Source organism: Patagioenas fasciata, chromosome 3 (assembly GCF_037038585.1).
Source record: "Patagioenas fasciata isolate bPatFas1 chromosome 3, bPatFas1.hap1, whole genome shotgun sequence".
NCBI lineage: Eukaryota > Metazoa > Chordata > Aves > Columbiformes > Columbidae > Patagioenas > Patagioenas fasciata.
Window position 1 is genome coordinate 60162610 of NC_092522.1, and position 24917 is coordinate 60187526.

The window sequence follows — 24917 nt, forward strand, 5'->3', positions numbered from 1 at the left end:
TTGGTGGCAAAAAGCCGTACCATGGAATTTGTCCTGTACCACTGAATCTATTTCCCACATTCATTAAGTCCGGGATGCATTTGCACACAGCTTCCCTCTCTTCCAAACTATCCAGAACATGTTTTCTTAATGATATATTGTGGCAGCAACATTAATCTGTTGTTAAAGATGTGGAGTCAAAAGTCTGAAATTCTAATTATACTGAATCTTGCATCAATCACTTCTCAAATTAACAGGCTTTTAATTAAAGCAGAGTAAATATGGATCAGACACAAAACTTTCCTGATTTTTAAACTTCCAGTAGATCATTTCGAATTATCTCATGTAATATGCTAACAAATTTTACTTTAAAGGCACATAACCTCACTAATTTAAAGAATATGGCACTTTCCCACTGCAGGCATTTGCGTTTCAGACAGGTTAACTTAAACACTGCTGTGTATAGAACTCTGTTTGTGTCTGTGAGAAAACGTCTGTGTTATATTTGTCTTGAGAATACTCCAATTTCTTAGCTTGAGGAAAGAAAAAAAAAAATCAACACATTTTGCACATCAGGAACACTCCAAAAATGATTTTTCCATATTAAAGAGAAGTGTCAGAGAAGCCTAGGCTTAAAAATACTGCTAATTACAACCTACACAATATTCCCATGCTAAATCAATGCAAAGCTGTCCTCTTTGCTCATGTCTAACAGTAAGGCTTCCATTCAGCCCCGCATGAATGAAACTGATTGTCCCATAATATATGACTCCATTTTGTACTAACTGCTTCTTAGATTTATTAGGAAGGCTCCTATCAGGGAACACTTTGCAGTATGTTTCTATATTTAGCCTCCTATCCCATAAAATAAGCGTGCTTTTTAAACTAACTTTCTGTTATATGACAGGCTCCTTTGTTGCTGATGTTGCTATAGTCAATTCTGAAGACTCTGATAATTGAGGAAAGACTTACCAGGTCTCTCACAGAGCCAGGCAGAATGCCTATTATTCCCACTTCTCTTTTCAACTATATCTTCAGGAATTTTTAAACAGGGGAGGGTTCAAAAGCCAAGCCTGCCCTTGCAACCAATAATCAAATAAATGATTGTGCTGATAGGAGAAGTTTTGGCATGTATTTCTGCAGCTTACAGTGCCAGAAGCCAAAGAGACACACTTGAAACAAGATACTCAATTCCCGTCTTTAATGCATACAAAAAGAAGTGAAACCCCAGGTTTGCACTTATTCTTTGTTCTCCTTACAGTTTTTAGATACTGGAGTTAAGCTTTCTGTTTCCCTTAGCGCCATCCAGAAGCAGTCCTTGAAATCCTCTGACACTTGATGCTCGTGAGTAAACAGCCTCATAAATTCCCATATTCCAGACAGATTTACTGGTTCTTTCATGGAATGTCTCCTGAAGCCCTCCACCCCTCCAGTTCATGATACATTTCTAACATAAAAGCAGGATGCTTTTGTTATTAAAAATACTTTAGTTACAGGAGGTCTTTACAATAGCTTTGGCACATCCTCTACATTCTCCAATAATCACATAAGGAAAACTTTTTTTGGCTCAGGGTCGTTTTCATGTCCTTTATCATGAATGTACTTTGCTCTTCCTTTAAGGCTCCCCTGTTTAGTGCATTCGGCTGAGCTTGCAAGTTGTCCAGCTAACTAAGAGAAGCTTGCTTTATTACATTTTTCAAAAGGGCTGGAACTTCTGCAAAAAGAGTCCCTCCTGAACTATTGCCTCTGCTTTCAGTTCAAATTGAACAACAAAACACAGATCAGTATTCAGAATAAAGTAGAAAACAATTTGAAAAACTTAACCAAATTCTCTGGGGCTTTAAGTAAATATGTAATTAGAGTTTGGCTGAAGTCTAGTCTTGCTGCTTTTTTCAGCCAAACTATTTATTTCTCTCAGGCTTTTCCTTGGCTGGCTCTGTGACCTCACCTTTAATGTGCTGTTTAGCATTCGAATTTTGTGGAGCTTTTCATTAATGGAGGGGTTTTTGCTGCGTTTGATAAATGACTTCCTAAGTTCCTTCTTCGTTGAAAGCCGACGATCACCAATGGGAGACAGGCTTGCTTGTTCTAATGACTTGTAAAGTCGCTCCATCTCATCATCATCACATTTTTCCTGATCTGCAAAGAAAATAATAAATTGGGTACAAGAATATGAATATGGCAGCAGACAGCAGAAATGTGAAGTTCAGGCATCAGGAAGACTCTTAGTCAAGTCAAAAAGTAATATTAGTGTTCAAAACAATGACAATTTCAGGGGTAATTTATAGGGTAATAATGCATATGAAAAAGACATACTACAAAACTCAAATGTTTTTAAGAACCAGGTTGTGATCCAAATAGATATGAGCACATATTTCCACTGATAGAGTGCTGCTTTAGTGCTCCAAGTATATCACAGACTTTGAACAACTATCAGTAATGCTACATTTGAATGAAAACAACTTTGATTACATCTACACTCACTCACCCTTCCTTATATGCTGCATATGGTGAATTACATTTCTGCTTGGCAACTCATTGATCAAATTCTATTTGGTGTACCAATTCATGCCAGGTTTTGGTAATTATTGAAACTGGAGTTTAAAAAATTGAGCAATTAAATGAAATACAGGAACACTTTAGAGGCCCAAAGAGAAGGCCCCTAGAAAATGGATTAAAACAGGAACCCTTTGGGTACATGATGCCTAACCCCTGAGTTTCACAGATAGTGGCACACAATTTTCTTGTGGTACCTCGCAACAAAACCTTGCTTATCTCCATCTTAACTATTCTGACGGCTCCCAAGCTGCAGCACCATCTTCCATGACAGAGAGAACATAAAAGGAAAAGCTAGTAAACAGCTGAGAATGAAACAGCACAAAATAAGGTAAAAATTGAAGTAAAGACATTTTCAGAATAAAACAACTTAAAAATGATCAAGCGCAAACTAAAAATATACCTGGCATATATAGGGGCATTTTGGCAGAAGGTAATTTTCATCAACAGACTGCACAATTCGCTTCTTGTCCCTCAGTCCACACTGCAAGCTTTTCTACTTCAGTGTTTGCTAAAGGAAAATCTTACAGTTATTCATGTTTTGAAGATGCTAACAAGTCCCTCGAGATCCACTGGGATAACATTTGCTTTTATTTCACTGGGGAAAGGGGTGGTGGTGGTTCTCAACTGCAGTCCTCCATGTGCTGGTGAAACTGAATGGGAACTTCTTTCTTTTACAGAAAAATTAAACATTGACTTTTCTTAATGATGTTCAGTCAGCAAACATTTTCTGAAGAAAAGGAAGAAGTCCTTTCATTCACTCATGCTGCTGCAAAATGCCTTGTCCAACATGTCAGCACACAAGAGGCTGCTCCTTAACTTTTCCATGCTTTAAAAAGTACAGCATCCTCCTACATCCCTGCTCTTTCTAAATATTTAGGTTACATGAAAGGTTTATGATATGCTACAAATATTTGCCTTCATTGTGTTGCTGGCCTTTTTTTCACTACTTTGTGATTATAAAAAGCCTGTTGTAACTTGACAAGAATTAAACATAGCTTCCAACACTGATACAGTGCTGGAGGAGGAAAAGGAGAACTGTTGTATATTTAACAAGCTACAGGAAACAGAAAAAGAATGCAAGTGTAAGTCATAATACACAGCAGCAGTATTTCCTGAAAACTGTTGACTCATGCCATGAGGCTCGTCATTGTAATGGGCTTCCTGCCTGCTTTTTTGGGATCAAGCAGCTGTTTGTTTCATCAGCAGCTCCTTCACAGGACTGGCTCAACTCTACTGTGGAGGTCACTCATCAGGACTGTACACTGTATCACTCTGAGACATAAATTGACCTTTATCAGATATCCAAGAAAGAGTATATAAGAAGAAAAAAAAACCTCATTTATCCTGTCCAGCAACTTAAAAAACAGTCAAGCCATGGGGGATATAAGATCCCCACTCCAGATATTTTTTGAGGCTAACTCATGATGTTCCTCAGTGTCCTAAAAGGGTTACAAAGTAGCAAACATGAAACAACACCTTCACTGAACACACTTCTTCCATGCTAAGTACTCTGATATCTTCCGTGCACTTGTAGGTAAAGGTAATGAGAACAGTTATACTCAGTACAGAAAAGGCTGGAGCCAAATCAGGCTGGTCCAGCAAAAGATGAAGCACTTGATGAGCAATGTGCACTCAGCTCCTGCATTCTTTCAAGACTGTAACCTTAAACTCCTCTCCTATTGCTTGTTCTTCCACCACTCACATCCTCAAATAATTCATCAGGGTCAGGTAATTCCAGGGGGAAAAAAATATGCCATATTCTTCAGATTGGGTGAATTAAGTAGTGACAGTGAAGCGGCTAAACAGGATTTCAGGAAACAGCTGGAAAACAAAGGTGAGTAAAACTTATAAGCTAGTATAGAGCCAGATATTAGTTATATAGTACTTTTGTCTCCATCTTTGTTTACACTGATGAGCAGTGAACGTCTCCCAAAACAGTTAAAAAATAACAAACGAGTACCTTAAGATTGTATTTTTCTATAGAAGCAGATACTGTTGCTATCAACAAAGAGTATGTCTGCCAATAAACCTCTATAAATCAAGGCCAAACTGTTCGATACCTATCTGGACTTTTACCTTCAATGTCTTGAGTTCCTCTGAGCCAAGGTCAGAAAGTAAAAGCATATGTTTGGTATGCTTGATGATGCCACTGAAAACACTAGATTGGTGCTGTAAATCTGAAAAGGGGAGAGGCATTGTATCTAGCAATTAATTAAAAAGACAAATATAACGATCTGTGATAAGAAAATATATTTCTCCTCACACAATGGTGCATTGCACTATTTCAAAAGCCTCTTAATGTCATGAAAGCAAATGAAGAAATCACCACGTGTAGTTTGCTTGTTTGTTTTCCCCACAAAACACCTGAGAGAAAAATTTAGGTCATATAATAGAGATAAAACAACAGGACTCAAGGCTTAAACACAGACTGGACTTTTTCTTCAGATTCAAACATTCACAGCACATTTTCTCAAAATTTGGTATTGCTTCATTCTCTTGCACCTGGAGTTAGAGCACTGACCTGCAAATGAGCAAGTTTCTAACAAAAGCATAGGCATTCACCAGTTCTGTACTTTTAGGTTTCAGTGATTTGGGTTCCTTCTGTGAAACCTGGCCTATCTAGACCATACTACTAAATTGTTACAAAATATTTGTTTTCTATCACAAAGTAAAAATTTATGCAAAAAGCATGCAGTACACAAGTTCAGGCCCTGGTGTAAAAATGAACAGATTGTCTGTGTCAGCTTCACAAAGATCAATGTACCACCCCTACTCTGAGTTTTGTTAACCTCTGAAGGTTTATTACGGTAGATATATTCTGATGGCAAAAATTCTTAATAATATGGATAGGTTGGGCCCCACTAGCACTGCTCTGGAGTGTGTCTTTCCAGCTGGGTCGCCCAGCTAATATCAGGCACATTCAAAAGCACTTCAAAAATAATATTGCAAGTTATATCTTCCACCAGTACTCTTCAAGCTAAGCACTTTCTGTCTCAGGCATGCAAGTTAGGAAACTGAAATATTACTACAGCATTTCTTTATCTCATCCTATGTTAAAGATAAAATACATTCATTTTTCTCTCAGGATGTACTGAAGGATTAGGGGTGAGGAACAAACAGCAACAGTGGAAGGATATTGTGTGCATTTATGAGTGCATGCATGCACACAGGAGAACATGTGCAGTATCAACTATAAGCAATTCTGTTGAGTGATGCCACTGGAAGGATCAGTCTTCCTGGGATCGTGCACCATCCCATTCACTCATAAGTTTTGGAGCCTGTTAGAGCTTCATAGCACTTCCAGAAAAAAATCTGTAGTATTGTATAGCTCTTTTAACCTTGCCAAACTCCACAGTCAGGAAAGTGGAAAAGAACCAGTGCCGACCTGATGAAAACGGAAGTCCTGCCCTGAGATATTTTAACATTCAAGAGAAAGAGACCTTCTATGTTGTAGTGAGGAAAAAAAATAATTCAGGCAAGTCAAAACTTCTGGCACATTCTGTTTCAGGAGAAGTAAAACACAATTTTGTGGCTCGGTGCCACTTATCTGGAATTTCCCTCTAGCTAACAGGAGATATCATAGACAAGAACAAGCTGCCGGAGGTTCACCATGCCAGCTCTTCACCTCCTCAATTTTCAGCTTCCACCATCCTGTTGGCCAACTTGCCACAGCGGGGAGACATTAAGGTACTGAGACTCCCCACCTTGCAGCAGCAATACAGGAGCCTGCCTGAAAGCTCAGCTTTAATGCTCCTTAAACCTACAAAAGTGAAATGATCCAGAACTACTAAAAAAGCAGCTGTGAAAAATCAAGCTGATTGTTTTCCAGTGGTAGAGATACATAAATTGGTAAGGTTTGGCAGAAAGAACACTTTGCATTGAAAACCACCTCCAAATGAACCTTCCTTACTAAATCTAAGCTGAAATGTAAATGCTTGTTCTCACATCCTCTGAGATGTCACAGCTCTTCAACTGTGTATTTGTTCTGGAAAAAAAAAAAAAAATAATAATAACATGCTTCCTCCTCCTGTCTTTGTTACTCTTATGAGCTTCTTGTAACTGTGCCAACACTTCTGTTTCTGATTCTGCCAAAATTTCTTTTGCCAATGGGCCAACATTGGTGAGAGGAGAGGGAGAGGGGAATAAACCTCTTTTGACCTGGTAACAGACTTATGAATGGCAATATGATGACACCTTGGGGAAATCACATTTCCCACAGAATAAAAAGAGAGGAAATATTTGAATTAGGAGGGCATAGCTTAGGGACACTCCTCACAGGCAAATGCAGAACTAAGGGTAGGAGCGACTGGGAGAAAATAACAAGAAAATTATGTTACCACCAACAGTTAGATGCTCTTGACTGTAACAGTACAGTGAACTCAGCAGTGAGGGGTGGCATTTTAATAAACTGTGACTGAACTGGAAACAAAATAAATATCTCTTTTTCAGAGAGTTCAGAAAACCATAACACCATCGTTTTCACTGTGATTTCTAAAGTCTTTTTGATGAGAAACAAAATCATTCAAACACAGTTGTTTCTCTACACAGTTGTTCTCATCATAAGCATTCTTCTTGGCTAGTCTCAGCCACGATCTAGCCATTTTCTGCAACTTTTGCAGAAGGAACAAAGGAGCCAGAGCACACCAACAGATCTGTTCTGGCTATTAGTGGCACAGGCAGACTCTGGAGGGGAAGAGGATGTCGGTTCTGAGAAAAGGAGGAATTGACTTTATCCAGCTCCTATTTAACTAACTCCTTCCCACAAAACCACCACAGATAAAAGTCACGTGGCATTTGAAAAGCTTTCCAGGTTTTTCAGAATACTGGCATACACCAGATCTTTTACCAGCTACTGTGAGCTAAGGTAAAATAAATAAACTCAAAGTGGTAGCATAAGAATTCCTTGCCAAGATGCATCAACTTCATATGACCATAAAACCCTCAGAAAATGCAAGGAAGAATGATTCTATTGCTACAGTAGAAGATCCCTAAATAAATATAAACACCCATTGCTGTTCTTTCACAGTAATCTCTCAGTTTCTGCAGCTTCTTCTTATTATCATAGTTTTTTATTATGATGTTCATAGGTCATAGATATGTTTTGTTCCAGTGGTTGCCAGAAGAAATGCAAAGGATGGAGTCTGGCTGCAGAGCATGTCTAGCCATCCCAGATAGGGCAAGGCCAGCTTCTGGATACAGGGTACATACTCAGACAGTTGTTTGTATTCTCAACCATTTCTTGTTCACCTTTCAGTTTCTTTGTGTCACAGGCAGCTTTGAATCCTTTGTCACTGTGCATACAGCAAGCTGCAACACAGAAGTATTAAATGTTCCCAGAAAGTAGATGGAAACCTAATACTGATCTCCTTTCAAAAGAGAAGACTGTTAAACTCTCTTTTTTTGTATCTTTCCTTCACCCTCTGGTATGTAACCTCTCCCCAGTAAGCAGCACTGAGAATGGTCATACACCACTGAGAGTGGCTGGAAAGGTCGTTAAAAATATAATACTGTACATCTCCTTGCACCAGACACAGTTGCTTAGCAGATTTCTTTAAACAATTTTCACTGAAAAAATAATCGTGATCATTTAGTTGAATCTGTATTTTGTCTTACAGAGATTCATCCCTTTACCTCTCAGAAACTTTTCTTTCATTGTTTAATTCATCACTGAAATTTCTTCACTATTTTTCTATTTTCATTATAAGCCCTTCCTACAAACCCACAGCTACTCTTTCTTCCTTCTAGGTATCAAGTTTTCTCAGACTGGCCTCCTGTTTCTGACTTTTGCCAACAAAACCACTCTTCAGTTCTTGAAAACTTTCACCTCAGCTCTAGGATGCTATCAGCTACAACCAGTACATCCTCATGGGGTTTTACTAAGCAGCACGTGGACACAAAGCAGAGCGTATGACAGACTTTTTCCGTCCTCACAAGGGGAAGAGAGAGTATGGACACACATAACGGCTCTAAGAAGAGCAGGTTCAAAGATCACATAAGTGTTCTGACAACAGCAGGGCCAGCTTAAGCACACAGGACTTGTACTTTTAGCATAGATACCAATGCAAGATGGACCTGTCTCTCCTTCTGAACACGATCCCATTGCTCTGAACCATGATGAGCTGCCAGAAACACACTCTTCAGAAGCATTATAAAGCAAATAATACAATCTGCACTAGGAAATCATTGAGATACGCCTTCTTGTTTTGCATCAGTTAATAATGGTGTTCTTACTAATTATTGTAAATTGTCAGATTTTACAGCTACCTTTTATGTCACAATTTCAATTTACCTCACAGTATTTGTGCACAGCCTTATCAGCTAGCTTGAGAAGGAAATTCTTAGGGGGTTTACTATGTCTCTGTGACATTTTCATTAGAGATCCCATTTCTGCCAGCCCTAGCCTTTCACTGCCTGCAAAGCTAGGGCTTATGGGAAATTGATTCCATGGGATCTCTCTCAAAAAGCTACAGTTTTCCATCACATAGGAATACTACATTTGCTTAATCAGTTTTAATTCTTACTTATCTTCATTGCTACAGAAGTCTCTAGCAGAGCAGCCTAGAAGATGGGTAATGAAGCTGAGTGCAAAATACTCTGAAATTAATTTTTACTTTTGCTAAAATCTGTACTTAGCTCATTTTATTTTTCCTTTTAAAATCATAAAAAAATGACAAACTAAAAGCGTGCTGACTATTGATACTGGTAAAACCATTGGTAGACTGACAATGCAACTTATGTGTCTTACATTATCACTTCTCACTCAGTGCCAAGTTCACCTACAGAGAAATACCCTAAGTTCCAAATGAGTCCAGTGCTGTTTCTTTTCACTTCTGCTTTTCCTTCAACCTGAGGTTTTGGATGGACGTTTGTTTTGCAATGTACTGCTCTTTCAACACCGAAGTATTCTCTTCAAATCTGTACAAGGATTTCAAAATATGACCAGAGCTGATGCAGAAGAACATCATTGCTTCCTTATGCATTATCTCTCTATGCAGCATGCTGAGCATCTTCTCATTTCAATATATTGTACACAAGAAACAGCTCTTATGCTTCAACTGCTCTTAATACAGGAAGGAGCAAATTTGCTCAAAAGTCAAGGCACATTGCTTTGCTATGGCAGGAGATATATTAACAGCAACAATGACAAATTCTGGAACTGTGCCACTTTTTAATTTAGCAGTAGATTTTGGTAGTAAGAACCTATGCAGATATCCATTTGCTGAAATAAAATTCAGTCTTAATGGGCTTTCTGATTCAGGATTGCAGTTGCTTCCCCTGGATTATAATGAAGTCCAGTGAAACAAATGGGGAATATATACTGCAAATAAGCGCAACTGGTTTTATTTTTAGAATTCGGTTGACATAACCCTGTGTTCACCACTTCCTACCTATGCCATTTTGCTCAGGGTGTTAATTCTGTGACACACTTTCTTTAATTTTTTATTCAATTTTAACTAATAAAAGGCAGCTGTATTGAAATAAAGTTAATAAAAATATGTTTATGTTAGGATTTTATATACAGGCTATGATGTTAACATGGAGGTAAAGTTTGAGAAAAGCTGTAAAGGTACTTACCAATTGGACACTAGGTACATATTTAATGTGCAATAAACCAAATGTTTCTTATAAATTATGTGCCACTGAAATACTCTTCAGTGAAGAACACAGAGGAAGGAAGGGAAAAGGAAGCTGAGGAAAACCTGTGAACTTCCACATTGTATAGCTCTGCAGACAAAAATATCCTCTCATTAGCTCACCTTTGGCTAGTGATCTCTGTCCTGTTGCATCTGGCACAGCCAGACAACATGTATTCAGATCTAAAAAAGAGTTTTGGGGTCCACCACTGGGTTTGGAAAGCTGGACCTCCTGGCTTTCTGCCGCTTCCCCACAGTCTACTTCTGGTGGCTCATCAGAGTGAATCTGTACGCAGAAGGTTAAAGGCTGGTCACCCTCTTCTGTGGCAGAGCAGCTAACCAGGTCAAGCCACGACTGCCTCTCGGAAAAAACCGCTTTGGACACCAGGGAAGAAGATGACTCTTGGGAGTTGAAAGTGCTTTCAGGAGAGGAGATAGAACAAGATGCTTCACTTGACACAGTCGAGGTGAAAGAAGACTTCTGCTGATCCTGCTTTCCAGAAACAAATGGGGGTGGGAAAGAAAAACGAAAAATTTCCACGTCATTCCTGTTCTTAAGTTCTACATGTTATACAACAGACATGCAGCTGAAATACTAACCAACCAAAAATTGATCTAATCTGATTAATTATCCACTCAAACAAACCTGAGGTATGGCAGCTAGTTTCCTACAGAGCAGTAACTTCAGAAACTAAGCCATAAGGAAGCCAGAGGTAAAACAGATTAAAACCTGACAATGCCTAGAAACAAAAAACTGAGGAAAAATGGTGTTGAATGTAATCTTCCATGCTAGGTCTCACACTCATGCTCACTCTTTTTCGTCTTCACTCTATTGGCCTAATCAGGAGCCCTGAAGAGAAAGTCTGAATTAGCTATTGAACATGAAGTTTTCTTGAGGTATTCAGTAAATCCACCAATGCCACAATCATGGATAGACAGAAATGAGCCCAGGCACTTAAGTACCTTGACCTTATCAGCACATAAAGCCATTTCACCCGGTCCATTCAAGGCACTAATCATTCACCAAGGCAAGAAGGCTGATGGTAAAACAATGGCAAGTTAATGGTGGAAACTAAAAAACAGACCACCATGTGGCAGAGGGCAGGAAAAGAGGAGTGGTACAAGATTTGTGCTGCTCGTTCACCTGCTAAGATTCATCCTTCAGCACATGAATCTGGAAAGGGACCCAAACTTCATAAGAAACACACCAGAAATCATTCAGACATCCTAGGGCCCTCCATACTGTACTTATCACCCTACCTCAACAAGAGCACAAACAGAGAGGTCTCAGAGACATCTAACAGTCATCATTAGGAGCTAGAAGCTGAATGACAGAGGCTATGACGGGTGCATGTAAAGAAAGGTTGAGAGAAAGAACAAAGTTTTGAAAAGTATTCAGCTTCCGAGACAAGCAAATAGATGCCCAGGTCTTTGCCTACAGTACGCATTTATATTGGTTGAGTTGTACTATTATCTGGTCACCAAAAGCAGCTCTCACAAGAAGAACTAGCACTAGTCCGCTTCTTTTAGCCCCCAAACAACACTGAAAAGATGAGCCAAAAGAGTAAAACATACAAGTAATACATACACAAACACAAATCCACAGACAAATACCCAGAAGAGGATTAATTGGTAGTAATAAAGCAATGGAAAACAAAAGGAGATCAAGCCTTATAGTGAAGCTCTTAGCAGAAAGTATCAAAAAATGTGATGAGATTATAATTGTATAAAAACCAGATTTCTTGTATCTGCTATAGCAGAAATTCACTCCTTCTGCAAGTCATCTGCTACCAGCCAGTGCGAGAATCAGAATACCAGACTTGATGGATGACAATTCTGTCAAGTTTATGTTCTCAATACATGTGTAGAATAGATCTGTATAAGGATTAAAACTAAACTGTGTAAGCATGATAACAGGAAGCACTGAAAATTACTGAGATGTTGCTAGGGAAACCCAGACAAGCTGCAAACACAATAAAGGGACTAGCTGGCAATACTTAATAATAACCTGGTAAACTCAAGATCAATTCATATAAGCCGAACCAAGAGTGACAATTATTCGGATTATGATCCATAAAGTTCTGCAATTCACTGTTGTTGTAATGTATAGTACCTCCTTTTTACATTAAAAAAGCAAATTAGATTTGTCTTCCTGTGCTTCTGTTCTAGCTGTATCATGTACCTACTAATCAATTCAGAAGAGGAGGAGTACTAATATCAGATTGTGGTTCATCATTTGTTTATAGCACTTTCACTACTTTTGTGAAATTTCAAAGCCATCCTCCAAGACTGTCCGAAACACTGCAGGACCAGACTTAATTTATATTCCTGTTATGAGAAGAACAACATTGTTTTTCAGATGTGTTTTTGTTTTCCAGATGTGTTTTTGTTTTTTAAAAGGAAATCTTTACAAATGTCCTCTAAAGCATAGGACAAGGAGATGATGTCATAAACTACATGTATGAGTTATAAAAACACCCTTGGGAATGCAGGTGACCTGAATATTTCATCTAAGAGTTTCTATCGCATAAACAAATCATTGAAGCATTTGTACAGCCTAGCAGAACAACCAAACAGTAATAGCTCTTGCTCACATGGTGTGGATGGTCTAATTTCAATTGTTCAAAGACGGGAAAGGAAGATGTTAGGTCTCACTTCTACTTTTCTGGCATTTGTCCTTGCAAAAGAAAGTGTCATTGAAATTTAAATTGTAGCTCACTAGGTGGGGTATATTTTCATTTTCATTTTGTGCTAGAAAGAAAAATGTGGGTGAGAATAAACATGATTGCCAGAATGTTTTTCTTTTTCTTCACATATGTTGTGTCATTTTTTTATTTGGCATGACAAATGTTTACCTAAATTACTGGAGTGGTTCCTTTGGAAGTTTTGCAGTCATCCATGTAATAATAAATCTCTATTTGGGGACATTTAAAAAAGCAGATGCTTGAGCCAGCAGATGATAAGGATTCCACTGGAGATCAATGAGTCTCTAAGCATTTTCTAGAGAAAAATTATTACTGTGAAACACCTCAACTGCTCTTTTGGGACTGCTGTAATCTATTGTCTCAACATAACAGCTAGTTTTTGGACTGTAAATCCATTCATATGTACAGAAAATAATGCAAATGGTCAGTCTAACTTTTGTCCTGCTTATGTTAAAATTTAGTTGTTCTTCACTTGCTTTTTTCTTCCATGGTACCCAAAAGCATGTATAAATATGGAAAGCTCACTATCACTATTTTTTTCTTTTTCAAGTTTAAAATAGTTTGCATCAGTAGACAACAGGACAGCAAGTGAAAACTTGATGCTAGAAGTACAGCAAAATGTATGCTGCTCAAACACATAGCAGAGCCTGCAGTGGGGTGGCTATTAGTTTCCATACTAATTGTTTTCAGCCTGGAGTTGACCTCAAGAAGTTTGGAGGCTTTTCTGCTTAAGACAGCATTGGTTTGATTTTCCAAAACACCCATAACTCCTAACTACTATTTTGCAAAAACCCCCCAGTAGGAAGAAATACAACTTTTAAAAAAGATAAAAATACTAAAAGACATGAACCGCAGACAATGCCTGTGGCATTCTGGATGCTAGGCTGGGTTTCCAGGACAAGTGTTTCTTCCAGCAGCAATCCGAAAATATTCAAGAAAGCCTTTCAAAGGCGGTGTACCTGCAGAGTAGCAATTCAAATCCATCACATGTGTGGGACCTCATAGCTCGGTACAAAAAATCAGCAGTGAATGAACTGGCAATAAACAATCTTTAACCAGTCTTCCCTGACACCAGCAAGAACTGACTTCCCAGTGAAATCTATGTTTTCCCAGTCCTTTCAGTGGTTTTCTTGTTCCAATGCTTGTCTGGAAGAGGGAGGGGCATGAAACTGGGTGTTTAGAAGTTAACTGATTTGCAGTCAAATACAGCTGTTTCTGTACCTAACTGCTCCCTACCCACCACACCAGTAAGCTGAGCACAGGAAAGATACATTGCAACTGAAGCTTATTTCAGTAGCTATGTCTGTGGTGAAAAGATGACAGCTTTGCTCAGAAGACACTAACTTTCATCCATGGGAGAAGAGATTTTAAATGGGTGGTAAGAAGGAAAATCAGCTGAGAGAGATAGAGGCTGAAGGGAATAAAACTTTCAAGGGAAAGTCTGAGGAAGCAAGACTCTTTGGCACCTGCACCACTGCATGCCTCCCACAGGTCCCCTGCTAAAATGTGGAGGCCAGCAGTCAAAAAGAGCATATGGGAAGGAGACAACCGGAGATCACCTCTGCAGCAATGGACTGACAAGCAGTAGGGAGCCAGAAAAACAGAAAACTAAAAAACAGCACCTGTTTAAAACTCATCATCTGGAAAAATGTAGGCATACATTCAGAGGTGAGCAGATGGAGAAGACATCTACAGCCTTTAAAAGGAAAGCCACTGGGGTATAAAACTCAAGACTCCTCATTATCAGCCCTTGGCCCAGAATAACTCTTGGAGACACATTGCCCAGGTTCCTATTTTCTCTGATATTTATAGTCACTCAGACACATTTAACTTCCAGTTAATACAGGCAATAGAGAACCATGTTTTACACAGCAGTGAACACCACACACCCCACGAGTGCCAGGGGTACTGTTTTACAGTGATTAACATTACACAACTGCTGTAGGAGAGGAAGTGAAGTCTGACTTATCTGACTGAAACAGAAGGGAGCACGTGGGTGACCGTGTGACATACTCCCAGCTTCATGCGAGCTAATTAAAGATTGCCAGACAGGCAACCCTGTGCATCACATCTCCTTTTGTAATTGCCCATGAGCATGCAAGTTTCTCCAGGTAATCTGTGTATTTCAAATTTGTTTGTGCTTTGCTGCCTCTGTGCCCACTCCAGCTACTGGATCTCATTTCAGCATCTCATACAGGAACCCGTACCACACCAATGAGGCAGCAGACACTTCCCTTCCATGAGATGTAATGAGATGATTTAGTATTAACTATATTACTGCATACCCTTCGATGTTAGCTTTCAGCTGGGGAAGGTAAAGTCTTGAAGTCATGATTCCTTATTTCAGCTGCATTACCATCCCAAACCAGATTACTCATTTCTAAACACAGAATTAAGTAAACCTTGTATCTTAAATCACTTGTAAGGGGAGATAAGATCACTGGGAAAAGCAACAATATAGAAACAAGATTAATACAGTGATAAGCAAGTCAATTTGATTAGACACATGAGGGTGCACAGTGCTTATTCTGATTTATGAAATGAAGTGAAGCAGGAAGGACTATTCTCAGTAAATAGTCTACAGCAAGAGAGAAAAATAACAGATTTTTGGGAGGATGCCTGTTTTCTTTCTTAATAGTCTATTTTTTAGAGGTAGAGGAAAAGAACAAATTTTATCACTGTAAGGAGAGGTCTTTGTCCCTTCACTTGTCTTCACTGCCACAAAAGTAGCCTCAAATTCATCAGTCTTTAAAACAGCTCACTCAAATAAATAAAATCTGTTGGATGCTGCTACTGGGGTCACAAAAAGAAAGAAGATATGGGACTGATTAAAAAAAAAAAAAAATAGTATGAAAGACTAGGTTACAGCACTGTGTTAAAAAACTTGTAAAGACACAGCATGCATATGAGGTAGACTGACGCCTTCCTTTCTCCAGCAAGATGAATATGCCTCCATCCTGCTCCCAGCAGTACAGGTTGCAACAACTGTGTGCTCTGACATGGCGCAGGGACAGCCAGTGCATCCTCATTCCACAGGAACACAGGGTGAACATTTCCAGCTACTGTTTTAGGTTATTCCTTAAAGCTTTACTATCTCAAGGAAGTTTTGTTCCAACTGGCTAGCAACAAGAAACAAGCTATTTACTGTAACACTTACCGAAAGAGGTGGTGGCTGGACTGCGTAGGGGGGAGGTGGTGTGTCTGTTATTTCTGGATCATCGTGTTCACTTTCACTGTAGCATTCTGAGGCAGACATGGAAAACGAGCAAAATCAAAGTGTTAGAGCAACACTCATTTATTCCTCAGAGTGCTCTGGTAACAAACATCACCAAATAGGACATACTGGGCTCAGGACTGCTCTGTAACAAGCCAATGTCTCCTACAGTGAAAATTAACCTACTTGTAGTAATGCTATACTACTCCATGGCAACTTTTTTTTTTTTTTTTTTAGAAAAAAAATTTGCTAATTTGCCTTGGCATGAAACGCAAGGTGACACTGCTCTAGCTAGCTTGACAAACAGGTTTGAGGTGGGTTTTTTCCCCCTCTTACAGCTTAAAAGAAAGGCTGCAACATTTGTAGCATAAATTAGGGAGACTTGTTGCAAGTCCCTTAATCTCTCTAACCAGCAAGTTTTCCTGGAGCTAGCAACAGGCATTGATGTTTAGGCTGCAATTTTGAAGAAAACAGATTGCTCACATGATGCTTTGGAAGCCACAGAGCAACCTCACGAGCCTTCTGCCACCACACAGTAACTCACATAGGCACGCAATGCAGCATGACAGAACATGTGCCGAGCTAGTACTAAAAGTAAACAAGGTATTCTAGGACTACAAAAAAAGATAAAGATGAGTAGGGTGTAAATAAGCTGATAGAGCCTCAGCATGTCTTGACATGTGGCATAGAGGCAGCCATTATTTCTTTGAGCTACCTGTGTAGCAGGTGAAAGCATTTTCTCAGATGTTGTTAAAAGGTGGATTAAATTAAGTTACAATAATTGATAAAATGAGACCCAGTAAAAGGGGGGCAGTAAGTCGCTGGTTTCTATTCCCAGGGCCTGGTTGTAGTCACTGGGCAAGATCATTTCCCTCCGCTAAATCTCCCAGCACACACCAGCCTTTCACATCCAACCTTTATAGCAGCCAGCACTTCAATCCTGTCCTGAACTATGGCTGAAGGGTGACAGTGCTCACTTCCACCCAACCAAGCTGAGGACATGAAAGGTTACAAAGACATAGTCGAAGCTTCATGAGGATAATGTGAGTGCTGAGTGTGACACGAGCAAAGGCTGTCGGTGTGGTCTCCAGCGGCTGCATTTAACAGCTTGTGCTTCCCCAGAGCAGCTGGGTCTCTCTGGTGGAAGCAACTCTCCAGCTCTCACCACAAGACAGTAAGGGTTATTTATGTCCTAGAAGTACTTTCGTAAGAGTTGGACTTCATGGGTTCACACCACATGATAGCAATGTGTTGGCATGGACTCTGGAAAATCACCTCTGATTATCTCATCTTTTAACTAAATTAATACCCACACACTTTCTTTTGTGCATGCCATTTGGAGGTTTTAATCAGCACAGTGTGAGGGAAACAAAGTTTTAAAAGAGAATAATTTCATACACAAGAGGGAGGTTTCCAAGATGTTAATAAAGTGAAAGAGATTCATTACTTTTTCTCCCTGTGTTGCTTGTAGAACTGTGTGGTTTCTTAATAGTATAGCTGCTATTCTGTTTACTGGAAATATATGCTGGCAGATCTTAGCCTAAAGATTGATTGTAATAAGACCTATATCAAATTCTAAGGCTTTATTAATGACTTCTTGAATAACTTTTAGTAAAGATCTTATTGTTTCTACAGGTCTCCTTTTAGGCAGACAGAAATACTGAAAAAGAATTAACAGCTGTTTCTGATACCTTGAACAGGCAAATGGAGTGTGGGGGGGAGGGTGTTAAAATGCACAAAAAGTACACGAATATGCAAGAACTGCCATAACAAGAGCCAAGACCTTCCTGAAAAGTTATGGTGTGTAATACAGAGGGGAGAACTGGGTCAGTAGGAACAGAAGTGGCTGCAAGTCATGACAGTACTTTTCTGAAATTTAGCAATACCTCTTCAAGGGCACATCCACCCAGGTGTGTCGGTGGGGTACTGAACCCATGCTCAAGGCAACTGAAGCTGAAGAAACCTTGTCTATGTTACATTTGTTGCAGGGTAATTAGATAACCTACTGCAGAGGTTACTGAGTAGATTATTTTGTATCTTTCTGCTATTTTTTAAAATTTAGATTAGTGAGCCAACTTATTTTGAGTTGATTTGTAATTCTCAATTTGACCAACACCACCAATACTAGATTTTTGAGGCTTTAAAAAAATGTTTTAATGTACAGAATTTTGACCATCCTCATCTTCCATCAAATTCCTCCTTTGTGTAAACATGGACAACATGTTTGAACACCTCCTCCCCAAGTATAATTACTATGCAGTTCTTGCTACATGGCCTACTACTCAATATAGCTTGTTGTCCTAATTATCTCAGCCTGTTTTGACACAAAATTATGTTCAAAGAGGACACTAGCATTTTGGAGGAACTTGGGGGTATGAAAATTAACAAGTTGCCTGACAAGAAATGAAGAGGAACCATGAACTGAAAACAAAGAAATCCATGGGACCTGTTTAATCTCCAGAAATCAGTGATATCTATGTTTACCAGCCCCAAAGCCACTTTTAATGGCAGACTATAAACAGAGCCAGAGTATAAACAGAGACAGACCAGATTAATCAATAATGGAATTACATGTCCAAAGGCTGGACATAAGCCACAACCTTATTCTGGGAAACAGCAGAAGGGATGCAGAGAGGAGCGTTTCCGCGCTTAGACAAAACAGGCTGCATCACCTACATGTTCATACTACTACCAACACCAGTTTCTTCTTCATAATTACAGTTTCTTAACAACCTGAGCAATTCTAAAAAAGGCACTGGATACCAATACTCTAAAAATGGAGGGACAAAAGGCCAGAAGATGATACAGATTTGTCAGGTCAGAGTCCAGTCCTGGTTTGGTAATGCAATACTACACACAGCACTTTTTATTCTAAGCCAGCTCCTAGCACATGTGTCCTCACCAGCACCTTGTGCAGTTCTGGGCAACACAATATATTTAAAAAAAAAGTTGTTAAGCTGCTGGAGAGTGTCCAGAAGAGGACTATGAAGTTGGTGAAGGGTTTGGAGAGGAAGTCATATGAGGAGCAGCTAAAGTCACTTGGTTTGTTCAGCCTGGAGAAGAGGAGACTAAGGGGAGACCTCATCATGGTCTAACGGTTTACTCACAAGGGGAGGAAGAAGGGCAAGCACTGAATTCTACTCTTTAACCACCAGTGACAGAACTCAAGAGAATGGCAGGAATATGTGCCAGGGGAGGTTTAGGTTGGACATTAGGAAAAGGTTCTTCACCCAGGGGGTGGTGCAGCACTGGAACAGACTCCCCAGGGAGGTGTCACAGCCCCAAGCCTGACAGTATTCAAGAAGAGACTGGACAGCACCCTCACACAGATGGTGTGAACTGTGGAGTTGTCATATGCAGGGACAGGAGTTGGGCTCCATGATCTTTGTGGGTCACTTCCAACTTAGGACATTCTATGATTCTTTTCTATTATACCTTACCATCTGAAAGCCCAGAGTAGCACAGCTGTTTCTCTTCACACTTGGCAGGCCTAGAAACCCAGCAAATTGCCAGAAAGTAGTTACACACCTCTTGAGATCACTGAGTGTCTCTCAGTGCCACTGTTTCTTTTTCTGTGATTGCTCTGTGCTGTGTCAGTGTGGTTCCTCTGAGCTCAGGCAGTAGACAGACCCAAGTTGACAATTTAAAAGGAAGAAAAGGACTGGTGAAAAATTGACCAAGTAAAAACTGTGAAGAACATGATGTTGTTACACACTGAAACCACTGTTAGGAGCATACCTTCCTCATTCTTCCCATTGGGTGCCTGAGGGTCCACAGCCATCCCTAGCTTACTTAGCCACCTGTGTTTGAAACAGAGAGAATATGGAGTTAGGGATACTTGCATGCTGATCAGATAGATTTTTGCCTACATCTATTTTCATTAATCTGAAGACTAAATGTCAAAGTTTCCTTTTATTTCTTAGATCATTTTCTAGAAAGGCACAAATTACCTGAACACTAATATTTCCTGTAGTGAGCAGAACTACGTGTCTGAGACATCATCTTTCCCTGATCCTGAAAAAAGCACTACTGATGACCAAGGAGCTGCATTCATGGAAGCTAAAGGAAAAGCATATCTGTTATATATAACACAACGGCAGTGGTTTAGTCCTGCTATTGAAGTGCCATCTTTCACCTGAGATGAAGCAAAAGATACAGGAGCCATAGAAAATTGTCAGTTGGCCTGGCTAAAGCTATCACTGCACAGGCTAAGAAACCATTCAAATCCAGACTTTCCAAACATTATATTCTGTTTTCTTCAACTCCCTATGAACTTTTGTTCTTAGTAAGTCTCACTTCCTGTGTTACTTTAAGATATTAACATATTTGGGTTTGGTTTTGTTGTGTTGTTTTGTTTTTTTTTTTTTCATTTTTGTTAGGTTTTTTTGTCTGATTGCTGGGGTTTTCGTTTTCTTTTTGTGGGGTTTTCTGTGGTTTTTTGTTTGTTTGTTTGTTTGTTTTGTTTTTTCATTTCTCTGTCTAGGTGTCTATGTATTTCTAGCATTGGAAACAATCCCTAGATATACTTTTTTTATATTTTGTTTCCATGTAGGCCATTCAGATCCATTCAGGTTTTATGAAAGTAAAAACCCAAAAACCTCTAACCTTTTGAATTAAAACTCAAGGCCTAAATAGGGAATGTATGAAGGGCAGGAATTAAGATTCATAACTTCAAAAAAAATTGTGTCTGATGTTGATTTACTGAAGCAATGGGAAATTTGCTAGTAAGACCAGTGTCAAAGTTACTGGATTTTTAGATGGCAGTATGAACAATACAGTCCCTTAACAATTCAAGAAAAAAGTGTCCCTTCTGTAACAGTAGATTATTGACTTCCTCTTAACAGCTAATCATGACAGAATGATTTATCAAAATAAAAAAAAAATCTTAACAAAAGAAAAGGTTTGCTAAAAAGTCCAGGACTTCATTAACTGCAAGGTCAGACAGATTGCTAGCAACCACATGCAACTGGCCAGGCAAGTGCATGCAGCTAGCCAGCAGGGGTTTACTTTTCATGTGTGCATGACAATAGCAAATACATGCTAAATTAATGAGGCAAATGACTGTATTAATAAATACACTGTTGATTTAATAGCTATTTATGCATGAAGAGTTACAAAAGGTCATGATCGAGCATTCATGCACACCAGTAACTCGACACATGTGAATGCCCCAGTGAGTTCAGTAGAACCACTCACATGCGTATGTATTTGTGGGACTGGAGCCAAGAGAACAGATGTCTTTTAGTCTGTTTTGACATATGCGTGAGTATGCGTGTACTTTATGTATTAAATGCATGCATTTGCCAAAGAAAACATCATTAGCTACAACAGTGAAGAATTAGTGTGGTATAGTGCAAGCTGCTCTAACACTAGGCTACCTAGCTTTAAGCCAAAATGAAATTTACTTGAGAAGTGAAGTTGGAAGAAAGTAATTCTTGGGATATAAGAGCTGGGACACCTGCATAGATTCCAATCACTCACTCACATGAGACTAAACATTTCAAAAGTGTAGTTAAGCCACTGAGAATTTCCATCTGGGCTCCAATATGCCTCTTAGCACGCACTAATGTCCTCCGTTAGCTCTAATTTTCCTTATCCCTACATCCTTCCTTCTCTCTCAATCAGGATTATTCTCTCTATAGAAATATTCCTGTCCAGCAGTCCCTCACTATCAGTCATCCTTAGCCCATCTGCCTCAAGAAATTCTCACTCCAGTAGGAAATACAGTGATACAAAAATAGGTGGTTATCTCCCCACCAGTATGCTCTGTGTGGCATCAAGTTGCAAAGGGCAACATCTTATTTCCATCTATATTTGCTTCTATGCATCTATAGAGTACAGATTTATTAATATCTGTGTACATACACTACTGTTGTATCATACATTTCTGTATGTATAGCCCTTTCAAAAGGTCACACATGTTCTTACAACCTCTATCCTTTTCTGTTGTGCTAAATATGTATGAGGTCTCCTATTTACAGAGGGAAAGAACAGACAGTAGCCTACGAAGAATCTCACAAATATGACTAGCAAAGCCATGATTAAAATCCTGACCTGACTATAGTAGTTCTCTTCCTGTTTAAATTGTACTGTTTTGTATCCAGTATCTGGCCATTTAATGTATATAGCATTGTGAATAGACTGCAGTCTAAAGTAAAAAAAAACAAAACAGACATGAGATGTAAAGACAAAGCAGACATGAGATGTATCCGAATTAGCCAAAACTGGATTAATAGCAAATGATATCTATTTCTGATAGCACAGTGGTTTCTAAAATGGCAGTATTCACATCCATTTTTACTCCTTGCATTAAAAACTGCATGAATTGATTGTTGTTCTAACAGACATTTGCGGAAAGAAGGTTTATGAACTGTCATGAGGATCGTTTAACTGCGACACAGTTTGGTGCTGAAGCAAATGCTTGCTTACATTAACAAAACAGCCCTTTCTGTGCCTTTAACCCTCCTCCTTAACTGACATGTTACTCTGAAAGCAGACACTATTATATTCTAGTCCTAGATCACTTCTGGGACAAAACTTTATCAAGCTTTTCCCTCTCTTTTCTTTCAGCCCTCCCTTCTCCCAAGGTGATGAACTTGCCATCAAATCAGGCTCACAAAGTGATTCCAATTTCAACTGTCATTAGTGAACAAATAGCAGTAGTTTGTTTCTATACAGTAATCAGAAAACAAAACAGACTCAGCAAATCTCCTCATAACTTTGTCAACAACTGCTTAACAGTGAGTGAATGAACATGGCCAGTCGCTCCTACTTACGTGTTCATTTCCAGCACATTTTCTGCCGCAAAGTAAAATGTCTTGATCTGTGGGTGGCTGATCTTAATAGCACTTAAAGAAAAGAAAAATAGAAGGGATATGAAGAAAGCTCATTTATATAAGGAAAAAAATAATAACTGAGTGAACTATTTGAAATATTTATTCACTCCATTATATTAATCTGGAACATCTTATACATCCTTATAGATCTTTTCTTAAAACTCCAGTCTATTTTTAGCGTGTTTCCTAGGTCATGCATTGTTCAGAGGGTATAAACTACAGGAAATAAAAAGGAAGGAATAAAGAATAAAACAAAGACTTTTATTATTCCATTACATAATTCTGTTGCATGCCCACATCTCCAATACAATGCGCAGTTTTGCTTCCCTCAGTTCTTAAAAGCAAAGTAAACCTGAAAAAGGTTTGGAGAAAGGACCAGGGGTCACCCAAAGTATGAAACAGCTTCCATGAGTGATTAATCAGGCTAAGACCCCACTGCAGAAAAAAATGGTGGTTGATGGAACAGAGTGCGATACAATAAAACCACAAGCAGCACACAATGGATGAATAGGGACTGACTACTCACTGTCTTCTCCAAGACAAATTTTAGGAGGCACCAAAAAGGCAACCAGGTGGCAGGTTTGAAACAAATTAAAAAAAAAAAAAGGGGGGAAGAAGTCCCCTGACTACCTCCAATAGTTAACCTGCTGTCTCAGCCCCACAGTACGCTTCAGTTGAATATCCACCAGTAAGATTTTTCATATTCTCTGATCCTGAGACTCTGTGGCTTCCCTCTTTTGGTCCTCATTAGGTGACTGACTCTGTCCCATGGAAGCACATGCTGTTTGACTGAGCCCCAGCTGAACCAGCAGCACTGGTCACTCCTCACAGCAACCCTAATTTACCCTCTCTCAAATAAGTGGTGAGCACATGTTTCCCTCCCAGTCACTGAGAGCCAACAGCCGCACAAGTGAAGGGCAACATTTTCTCATGTTCCTGTACTATGTGACAACCCTTCCTCTGAGCAAACAAAATGGAGCTCCCCATATTCAAAATAGCTGTCCCATTTCTTTTGAGGAGTCAAGCCCCCAATCTCAGGAACATCTACAGCTAATCACAGTGTGAGACCCAACCAGAAGAACAAAGGCTTTCTCTTAAGGGACAGAATAAAAACCATGCTGAGCTTTATAACTTTGAACAGCAGCAACACTTCTCCAAACCTTTGAAGTGTACTCAGAAGCAGCTGTAAATCAATGCTGCATACAGAGTTCGGAGACAATATCTTGAAATGTGTACCCTGCTAAACAAAGTTTTTAATCTCTGCACAATCAGAGGTTTCAAGTACAGCCCAAGCTCAGTTGCACCACAGCAGCCTAAGGAATAGTCCTGACTTGAAGGGAAGCAGCATTACTTGTACCACTGTTGACATCCCCACCTATGAGAAGGTAGCTCAGATAGACTACAACTTACTCATAATCCATTAAGAAACGGAAAAAAAGGCATTTGGCACAGTGATCTACTTTTCCATTTGTAGTTTCAGCAAAGCACATCTTGCAGAGAAGTTTCAAAAATATTTTTGCAATATAGTTTTTTTTCAGTAGCTCAATTAGTATCTCATTATTTATACAACAAAGAGCAGCTCTCCACAGCTTCATTGTCAGACACTGCTGAGATTCCATTCCTTTCTGTAGTAGATATCATGCAAAACTGGGGCAAATAGAGAAACTTACTGCTTTTTTTTGCATTCAATTGCTCGGTCCACACTGAAGTCTGGAAGTCGGATAAATCCTTCTGCTTTTTCAGCCTACAATAAGGAAAAACAAATAAACAAAACACCGCAACAAAACAAACAAAAAAGCAACAAAAAAACCCACCACAATCAATCAATCAGTAAACTACTAGACTCCAATGTTCAATGATATTTAACATGCGAGTTATTGGTTTTGACAGTTTTTTATAACAGTTGAAAATATATGCTCATCACCATGGAGACAGATTAACATCCAATGTTTTGGCTGATATTTGGGAACAAAAATATTCCCATGCAATC

At 39.2% G+C, this 24917-nt stretch overlaps 1 protein-coding gene across 3 annotated transcripts in view; it reads right to left on the reverse strand.

Annotated features, from left to right (window-relative positions):
* Positions 1-24917, reverse strand: part of IPCEF1 (interaction protein for cytohesin exchange factors 1) — a 45041-nt gene that overhangs the window by 5339 nt on the left and 14785 nt on the right. For 2 of the 3 annotated variants that reach the window (XM_071806437.1, XM_065833649.2), the window contains 6 exons: positions 24598-24671; positions 22868-22939; positions 19830-19891; positions 16035-16120; positions 10296-10665; positions 1928-2118 (listed from right to left, as the gene is read on the reverse strand). In XM_071806437.1, coding sequence (XP_071662538.1) covers positions 1928-2118; positions 10296-10665; positions 16035-16120; positions 19830-19891; positions 22868-22939; positions 24598-24671 — 855 coding nt within the window. The remainder of the gene's footprint in view (positions 1-1927; positions 2119-10295; positions 10666-16034; positions 16121-19829; positions 19892-22867; positions 22940-24597; positions 24672-24917) is intronic. The other variant, XM_071806438.1, reaches the window with a different exon arrangement.